The sequence below is a fragment of the Acanthisitta chloris genome, unplaced genomic scaffold, assembly GCF_000695815.1.
Source record: "Acanthisitta chloris isolate BGI_N310 unplaced genomic scaffold, ASM69581v1 scaffold8370, whole genome shotgun sequence".
Lineage (NCBI taxonomy): Eukaryota > Metazoa > Chordata > Aves > Passeriformes > Acanthisittidae > Acanthisitta > Acanthisitta chloris.
The window spans coordinates 11,909-21,764 of NW_008652164.1; the positions used below are offsets into that span (position 1 = coordinate 11,909).

At 44.6% G+C, this 9,856-nt stretch overlaps 1 protein-coding gene across 1 annotated transcript in view; it reads right to left on the reverse strand.

Annotated features, from left to right (window-relative positions):
- Window positions 1-9,272, reverse strand: part of EDEM3 (ER degradation enhancer, mannosidase alpha-like 3) — a gene marked incomplete at both ends in the record, with an annotated part of 21,005 nt that extends 11,733 nt beyond the window's left edge. The window contains 6 exons of the mRNA XM_009076183.1: window positions 779-913; window positions 1,403-1,556; window positions 2,191-2,303; window positions 2,736-2,775; window positions 5,045-5,145; window positions 9,227-9,272. Coding sequence (XP_009074431.1) covers window positions 779-913; window positions 1,403-1,556; window positions 2,191-2,303; window positions 2,736-2,775; window positions 5,045-5,145; window positions 9,227-9,272 — 589 coding nt within the window. The remainder of the gene's footprint in view (window positions 1-778; window positions 914-1,402; window positions 1,557-2,190; window positions 2,304-2,735; window positions 2,776-5,044; window positions 5,146-9,226) is intronic.
- Between the last annotated feature and the right edge of the window lie 584 nt (window positions 9,273-9,856).

The window sequence follows — 9,856 nt, forward strand, 5'->3', positions numbered from 1 at the left end:
TCATGCACATGCTCAGTGACACAAGTGTGTGGTTTTATTTTACTTTTAAGCTGCCTTTTTTCCCCCTCCACTTTTTTTTTGGAATTTTTGTATGTTAAGGGGTTGGAATGGAGCTTAGAGATGATCCAGCCCCAACCCCTGCCCTGGGCAGGGACACCTCCCAGCAGAGCAGGTTGCTCAAGGCTCATCCAACCTGGCTGTGAACACTGCCAGGGTTGGGGCAGCCACAGCCTCCCTGGGCAACCTGGGACAGGGTCTCACCACCAGAACAGGGAAAACTTCTGCCTAATATCTAACCTAAATTTCCCTCTTTCAATTTCTCCCCATTACTCCTTGTCTTGTCATTCCAGCTCCTAATCAAGAGTCCCTCTGCAGCTTCCCTGGAGCCCCTTCAGCTCCTGGAAGGTGTTCTGAGGTCTCCAGACAACCTTCTCTTCTCCAGGCAATTTTAAGGACCAAACACCTCACTTTTCTTCTTATTAGCCCTGACCCCTTTACCCCAAAACTCTGCAAGCATTATCCTTCAGTTATTCTCCAGCATATTTATCTTGTTCACTCCTGTATTAGTATAACTACTTCCAACCTTAATTATTTCCCGTGATTCAAAAAAAGTCAATCCTCATTAAAAAGCCCCAAATCACCACAAATCTGAGCACATACACACGTTTTGTGCAGAGCAGTTGAGACACACATCTGCTTCCTGAGCTCAGAATTACAGAAATGTAACAGAACACTAAATACCTAAATCCAAAAAAAAGAGATATCATGGAAAGCAAACCTCAAATATAGATGTTCCTGTGAATCTGCTCAAAGCTGCAAACTCAAGGATCAAGGTACCAGCACAAGCTGTACAGGTATCAGTCTCCGTCCCTGTTCGTGCCTCTGGGTGTCTCACACCAAATTTTAAGTTAACCTAGGGAAAAGCAGAGATTATCTTCATGATTTGACCAGGTGAAAGAATTTACACTCCTATGCTTTTGCTGAAGACAAGAAAAGATCACATAACCCTTCAGTTTTATTCTGCTTTACCACCGCAGCCCTTCAGTTTTATTCTGCTTTACCACCAAACAGCTCAAACATGCAGAGAAAATTAGCCAGAAGGACCCAAAACACTCAACCCTCCCAAACAAAGACCTGTTGCCTGGTTCACTAGACATCTGAGTAAGAGAATACTACACTGAAAATCTTCTAGCAATTCATTTCCCAGCAACCAGGGCCTCAGAACACCCTGAGGAGACTGAGCTCTGTAAATCTCTCTCCTGGCTCCAGAGAACACCTGTGATTTCTCAGCTTTGGATTTTTCTCTCCACTTCACAAATACAAAAGTGATTTTGGAAACACAGGTAAAAGCAGATATCTTGGTTACAAAAGCAGCCCTGAGTCAGAGAAACAGATAACTTACTCTTGGATAAGGGAGACCACTAGTGGTGTTAAAGGCAGGCAGAAGCTTGTAGCCCAGTTCCTTGGCCATGTGCAGGAGCTCACCGTTGTACCACTGCATGTGTTCACCCTTCTCCTTCAGCATAATTGCCACTGAATGCCCACCCAGGAGGCCTCTGAACACAGGGAAAACAATCCACAGCTCAAGAGGAGCACAACAGCAAGGCAAACCTTCTACAGCCTGAATGCCATGAGCACAACTGTGCTGTGCTCACACCCAGTCTGCACAAACACTGAGCTGATGCAACTCCCAGCTACAATCCAGGTTAGCTGACAGCATTTTGAAAGCAATTCCTAATGTTTATGAAGCCCAAAGTGCAGAGGAATCACTGGTTCATCAGTATTTGCCAGGAATAACAACCAAAACCTCTAAATCTGCATATAACTTGTAATTCCACGCTCTGATCCTGCATTGAGCACCAGAGAACCAACCTGAAATAAACTATTACTCCATGTACTGGGGTCTGTTAAATCAAGTGCTGGACAGAGTCACTAGTGAGGCTGTTTGCATTAAGAACAACACTGCTGCCTCAGCATGCTGCACTTCTTTCATCAGCAAAGCTGTGCCTGCAGTAGCTGGAGGGGACCAGCCTGGTTCAGCACCACTGCAGCCAGTCCTGCCCAGCATCCCAAAACCTCCCTGGGGCTACCTGACAGAGGCACAGCTGATTCCAGTCAGAAAGGTACAGCCTTAAGGACATTCACCTCAAACCCACCTTCTGAAGAGCTTTGAAAGCAAAATCTACTCACCCAAGGACTCTTATGTTGGTTTCAAAGACAGATACAACTATGTCATTATCTAAGTTAACATCCTTTATTACTTTTCTTACAGCCTCCTCAAACTCTTTGGTTTTATTTAACACCTGGAACACAAATGGAAGCAGCTGGTTAGGTTCCAACACAGCTACAGTCACAGTACACTCAGACACACTACACTTAAGTGCACACAAATCCATCTCTGAGATGTGTAGGTACAATTTAAACTCCTAAATAATTCAGTGAGTGCTGTTAAGGTGTCCACAAATAAGTCAGATGCTGCTTTAGACTATAAAATGAGAAACAAACTTGCATATTTTTTTAAGCTAGAGCCCAAGAAATGCAAGATAAGAGAATGTCACTGCAAAGTGAAGGAACTGTTGTGGTTTTCTTTTTACAACCAACTCCAAACACAACCATTGCAGCACCTGAAAGTCCTTACAAGCAAGAGCCACTTGACAGGGCCAAAGACATCCACAAGTCTGAGCACCAGAACACAATGTTTGTGTTACCAAAGTTTATCAATAGCTTAAACTTACCACCAGCGTGTCCAAGGTATCGATCAAGGTCAGTGAAAACCTAGGAAACAACATTTTAAACAGATTTACTATAGATCTGCACATGCAGGAATGAAGTGTTTTTACTAGTAACTGATACTGTGGAAGAAACTAAACTCTCACAGAGCATTATCTGTAAAGAATTAATTGTACACAGTATGTTTAATATCAAATCACCCTTCTAAGTGTCTTCCCTTTGGCTGGAAGCAGCTGTGCTGATAGACACCTTTATATACTGCAAAGCACTTGTAAGCAAATTTAACTTCTCTTTCCAGTCTCCAATACAACCTACTGAGAAACACAGCAAAATGCTTCAAAGTCTTTCCCCAACCTCAGCTTTATTTTGTTTTGCAAAAAAAAATAATAAAATATGTTGAGATCAAAAGTCATCCCAAGCTAAATTTCTCCTGCCAGGAACTCTTCCAACACTAGCAAGTGGCAGGCTGAAAATAAAGAGCTACTTTATTTACTCTAAAATAAAGAACTACTTTAGCAGTGTCCCAGGCCAGGCTGGATGGGGCTGGAGCAGCCTGGGCTGGTGGGAGCTGTCCCTGCCCTGGGCAGGGGGTGGGACTGGGTGATCTTTAAGGTCCCTTCCAACCAAACCAGTCTGGGATTCCATGAGAGAACACCAAGTCAATCCACAGTGTTTGAAACAGGAGCAGCAGCAAGGCTTGGCCTGTTCCTGTATTCCTCTCCAGGCCTGTTCTAATGCACTCCAGGCTGAGTGGAGCTTTCTCCTAACCCAATAACTGCTCTGATGGCAGGAAACACACAGCACACACAGAACAGAATCCACAGAACACGATGGCAACTTTGAAAACAGTCACAACTGCTTATTGAAGGGTGAGAATTGAAGCAAGTGCCCAATGTTTGAGACCCTGTAGGCCACATAGGACTACTAAAATCCTAATTAAGTGGTCCTAGATCACAGTTTCCTTTAATTTGTAAAACTCTAAGGGCATTCTCTGAGTGCTGCTCTACAGGAGACAGAGGTTAACTGGTGGCTGTGCACAACTGCCTAACAAACACACAACTTTTCCCAGCTAAAAGGAGGGATATTATGGATTGCACAAAGGCTGGTGTGCCAAGTGTCCTCCTGAGCATTCCAGGGACACAGAAGTGACACAGCTGCCTCACCCTGGGATTGCAGAGGCTTGGAGAGAACACAACTGATCAGATAAGAAATCTGAAAAATAAGAATATAACTAACTATAAGGTACAGAAAATACCATGTATCCAGCAAAATAATCCATAAACACATTATTCAATCCATCTAAGGGGCTGAAAGGTATTTTTATTCACGTGAGAGGATGATGGGCCGTTGCTATGCCAAAAAAGGTTATCAAAAAGAATGCATGACCAGGATTAAAAATACATATTCTTGGCAATTCTTGTATCTCTCCATACCTCCAAGGCAGGAGGCTTAATGGGGATCTCTAGGATTACAGGCAAATGGGGATCTCCAGACTAAGGAACTTTTGTGCATGACAAAAAGTAGCCAAAAGAACATGCACAGTATCACACAGATAATCAGAAGGGGTATTTAAGACAAAGACTTCAGCTTTGATTGCCACTATTGTGCTCAGAGACATTAAGCAGTGACAGCAATAAAAAGACCCATCAGCTAGTTGTTATTAAAGTATTTGCTCTACAAACTGTGCAAATACAGAACAGGAATCAATTACAAACACAGTTAGAGAAAGTCAACTTTGATTGCTCCATTTAACATGGAGAAAACCAGTCCTTAAATCTACATTTTGCTGGCCAGAGGATCAGTGCTTTCTGTTAGAAGAAAGAAGAGAAAGTATTTGCCTGTCTGAAATACTGTTTGATACTTTGGCAAAGGCCTCAGGCTACTATACACATGATAATCATTTGACTATTTGTTTTCAGAGCACTTTGTGCTTTTAAAAAAGCATTTTAAATATCACTTATTAGGCCACATCATGGGTAAGAGCTCACTGTACTGTGCAGCTGATAATTAGCCCCTATAACCTCTGTTACTACTATCCTAAATGTCAGCTCACATTTGGAAGACTTTCCTATGAGAAATACTTGGAGAATGACTAAAACCAAATTATCTTTGGATCTTATTCACTGGTCAATTCTCTTTTTGTGCTTAAGGTGCTAACTGACATCAGTTAACTCCATGGGAGGAAATAACAGAAGGATTTCTTACAGATACAGGTTTCTGCACATGTCAACCCAATAAACAACTCTCATGGGCTGCACAGTGCACTCATATTCCCAGAGGCTGACACAAACCAGTGACCATTTCAAGCACTAACTTTCCCAAGGCATCGTCCACGTCCCCTCGACTTGGCTCCTGACCCCGCACTCGTCCTCGACACGTCAAAGGCATCAGCTCATCCGCTGGGTACGCGTGTTCCTGCAGGGAATGACACAAGGGATTGCTCACAGATCAGCCAGGCTGGAAGGGACCACAGTGGGTCACTGCTCCCACCTCCTGCCCCAGCAGGGCCAGCCCAGAGCTCATGGCTCAGGTTGTGTCCAGATGGTTCTGGAATATCTCCAGTGAGGGAGAATCCACAGCCTCTCTGGGTAATCTGTTCAGTGCTCAGTGACTGCACAGGAAAGTTCTTCCTTGTGTTCAGGTGGAACTTCCTGTGCATCTGTTTCTGCCCATTACCTCTTGTTTTGTTGGTTTGTACCACTGAGCAGAGTCTGATCATCCTCTTGGCACCTTCCCTTCAGATACTTGTACATATTGATAAGGTCCTTCTCAGTCACCTCTTCTCTAGGCTGAGCAGCCCCAGTTCCCTCAGTCTGTGCTCCCAAGTGAGGTGCTCCAGTCCCTTCAGCATCTTCCTTGCCCTTCCCTGGACCTGCTCCAGGAGCTCCATGTCCCCCTGGTCCTGAAGAGCCCAGAACTGGACACAACACTCCAGGGCTGAGCAGAGGGTCAGGATCACCTCCCTGAGCTGCTGGCAATGCTCTCCCTAATACCCCCCAGGATTCCATGGATCTTCTTGGCCCCCAGGACACACTGCTGGCTCAGGGACACCTTGTTACCCACCAGGCCCCCCAGGTCCTTCCCACAGAGCTGCTCTCCAGCAGGTCAGTGCCCAACCTGTCCTGGTGCTCGGGGTTATCCTCCCCAGGGGCAGGACCTGCACTTGTCCCTGTCGAATTTCAGGTGGTTCCACTCTGCCCATCTCCAGGCTGTTGAGGTCTCTCTGAAGGGCAGCACAGCCCTCTGAGGTATTGGCAACTGCAGTGGCTCCAGCCATCCCAGCAGCTCTCCAGAGACTGATAAAGGGAAGCCTAAGGACAGTGTAGTTCAGAAAAACTGCATAGCAACCGCAGAGCCTTTCAAGTGGGAAGGGACCTCTGGAGCTCCCTTGTCCAACCCCTCTACTCCAGCAGGGCCACCCAGGCTCAGTTGCCCAGAACTGTGTCCACACAGCTTTGAGTACCCCCAGGGAGACTCCAGAACCAATGTGGGCACCCTGTGCCAATACTTGGTCACCTTCACAGTAACAAACTGTTTCCTGATGTTCAGAGGAACCTCTTGTGTTTCTGTTGCCTCTGGTCCTGCCATTGAGCACCACTGAGAACAGCCTGACACTGTCTTCTTGATGGCCTCCATTCCTAAATTAGTAAGATTCCCTGGAGCATTCCCTTCTCCAGGCTGCACAGCCCCAGCTCTCTCAGGCTTTCCTGATGGGAAAGATGTTCCAGCCTCTTCATCATCCTTATGGCCCTTCCCTGGACTCTGTTCACTATGCCCATGTCTGTCTCACCCTGGGCAGCTCAGGTGTGGCCTCACCTGTGTGAGTGGAGGGACAGGACAAGCTGGTGCACACCAGGACCCCCAGGGCCATCTCTGCTGGGTGGCTAGAAATGATTACACTGGGAACAGAGCAACAGGACCTTTTTCCCTCCTCGAGAAGTCTGGAACAACTAATGACACATCCAAAAAAATAAACCTCCCAAATTAACTTGAAGAGTTAATTGTCTCCTTTCTGCAATTAGGCACGTATGACATCCACTATGTGTCTGAAGCAGAAGTTGCTCCCTCAAAGATGAGTTTAAAAGCTTAAAGACATTATTGAGGTATTTCATGGAGAGTTCAGTGGGAATTAGACTTAGAAGTCACTTTGGAAACACAAATACAAGGGATCTGGGATGGAGCTGCTCTCTTGACCTCATCAGGGAAGTGGCTGCTGTGCTGAGCTCTGCAGTTTGACTTTTAGTGGAGAACTCACTTGTGGCAGGGTGAAAAACTTCAATTACTGCACTGGAACTGCAAGTAAACACAGAGTCTTGCCAAAGAGATGGTACAAAAATAATCTATATTCAAACATGAAATACAGAGGAAAAAAAGGAACATCCCTCTATAAATAAACAGCTCTTACAGCAACTCCTTTTGAAACTGATGGTTTGTTTCCCTGTATCCCACCCTCCTGGATGTTTTGCTCTTTGCACCACTCTTTGTTCTCCTCAAGTTCAACTACAAAAGCCAAAATCTAGATCATTTTAATAGGGCTCAGATGTTCCTGAGTATCTCTGCAAAGCATTCAGACAAACAGATTAAAGAAACACATGAGAAAAAGCAATGTCAAAACTGAGATCTCTGGTTTAAGTTACGGAGAGAAGAGGTGATAAAAATCCTGGAGAAAGTGGACTTGTAGTTTTACAAAATTATAGGTTCTAGAAGCATTTTGAAAAATAAAAGTTCCCTTATTCGCTGCTAGAGCAGGAAAGGGAAGTGACTGACATTTTCACAGGTTCTTTCTGACAGCCAAGAAGAAAAATATCCCAATTATTACAAATACTGTTGAAGGACTGAAAAAAACCAGCAACTTTTTACTCAAAGCTTCTGTTAACAACTAGAAAAAAAAAAAGACATGGGAGTTTTTCTTGCAAACAAACATGAATTTTCAGCCTTCTAAATATACATGTCTAAACCCCATATTAATAGAAACAGAAAATCCAAACTTTGCAGTTGGTAGTTTCTACAGCACCTGCAAAAACACTTCATTTTCTTGCTGTCAGAATCAAGTCTGACACCCTAATCTTTTCCTTCAGCTTTAAACAAGCCACACTGCTCTGTTTGCTTTGTGCTCCAGCATACGTGGCAAGTAAATATCCTTTTGACTCTGAAGTTTCCAGGATGGCTGAAGTAATTCTTCTCTTTCAACCTGAATTTTCTTGCTTCAGATGTGGCAAGACATATCACCCAAGGAACAGCAGGACCACAGATCCTTGTACTGGTTTATCCCATTTCACCACAAACATAACAGTTTTCCTGTGGGGAAGCCCAAGCCAAGTGTTTTTCATGGAACCACGTCCCAGGTAACTAGTTATAAAAATGATCACCAAAAAATTTGATGTTTGTTCAGCTGCCAAAGGTGTCCAAAGTATAGAACTAAGGTTAAAGAGAGCAACTAGACCCCCCTGGAGAACACTCTTGCTTGGGTTTCTGTCCACTCTAGAGTCCTGTATCCTTCCTGTGCTGTATAAAGCTGGAACTCACAAGCTCTTAAGGTTGTGTCACATCTGAAAGGGTTAAACCAGAGCACAGCAACTGGACACGTGGCAAGATGTTGTCAGGAGACAGTGGTTTATGCTGCAGGAACTGCTGCAACTCCTGAGAGGGGTTTCTGCAACAGCCACAGAGTGTGCAAGAATAACACAGGAAGAGTTTTGCATTTATCCTCTTCTCATCTACAGTTTCCCCTCAGAAATTTATTACTTAGAGCATATTTGAAAGTATTACTAGAGACAAGTCAGTCCACTCTAAGGAATTCTATATTCTCAAGCATCTCTAACCCAAGGTAATGTGTTTGGAGGTGGGCTGGAGTGCAGAAAGGCTCTCAGCCCCAGAGCATGAGGACACCTGCACGGAAAATCACAAGTCATAGCAAAAGAATCCACACCGAGCGTGGCTCAGGGTGACAGGTCAGTCACACCCTCAGCAGAGGCTCCACTGCCTGGCTAGGACACCAGATCCCCTCTCTGAACCACTGTCACCTGTATAGAAGCTGTGTCTGACACGTGTGACCACAGGAGAAACACTGCATGTCATTTCTACCTACAAAACAAGTAAGATCAGTTTGTGTTCTCCAGAATGATGACTACAGACAGTTCTTCTTGAGCTTCCTCTCCCTAGTATTTTTAGGAGTCTGGAACTTCAAACCAAATACTTTAGTAAAGATGAAAACTCTGCACAGCTTGACACGAGATAAACTGGTTTGAGAAAGATCAGACACAGGTGAGGAGAGTTACCACAAGCCTTTCCTGGCCACCACAGCCCTCCTGACTGCTCTTCCCGAAACTAACATTTGTTCCACTTCTATTTCAAGGCTGTGCAGGTGCTGTTATTTATTTTAGCTTTGTTTTCACCCCTCCCTCCCGGATGTTTCCCTGAAATGTCCTGCAAGTTGCTTTGTCTCCCAGGTCAGCAACAACAACTCTGAAAACTAAGAAACAAGTATTTTCCTTACCATGTAATTGCTGTATGCATGATCAAACATTTCAAGCACTTGATTTCTGAAAGAGAAAAGAGGAAAAGCATTAGTGGTCTGTGTCCCAGTGGCCCTTAACACACCACCAGATGTATCACACTGAGTACCACTTGCAGGTCCTCTACTAACACACTCAAGTAAATGAGATAAAGCACAATAATTTTTCCTAATTTGACTACTTTTGCCCCCTGCAGAAAGACTCTTGCACCACCTCCTATGAAACTAAGGACTTGGGGAGGTCTTACAACCCCCTGTGCTGCAGATGTCAACAACACATCCAAGACAGAGATGGGACACACTCAAAGTTCAGCAAAAAACCAGCAAACAGAATCATGTTCTTGCAGTCACCAACACCAAACCCAACAGAGACAGCACAAATTCCTGTCCATGCTCCATGAAAGAACCCTAAGTTATGAGCTGCACCACGTGTGTTAGGAGTCTTGGCAAGAAAGCACCAAAGCAAACCCTTTAGCTACCTTTATTTCACAGGTCTGAAAAGCTGTCAAGGAGAAAAAAGCTACTACATATTAAAGAAAATCCCCAAAACCCACTGGTTATTTTTGAGACAGCACTACCTCCAACCATTCCTAACTGTCTTCCCGTGGAGCC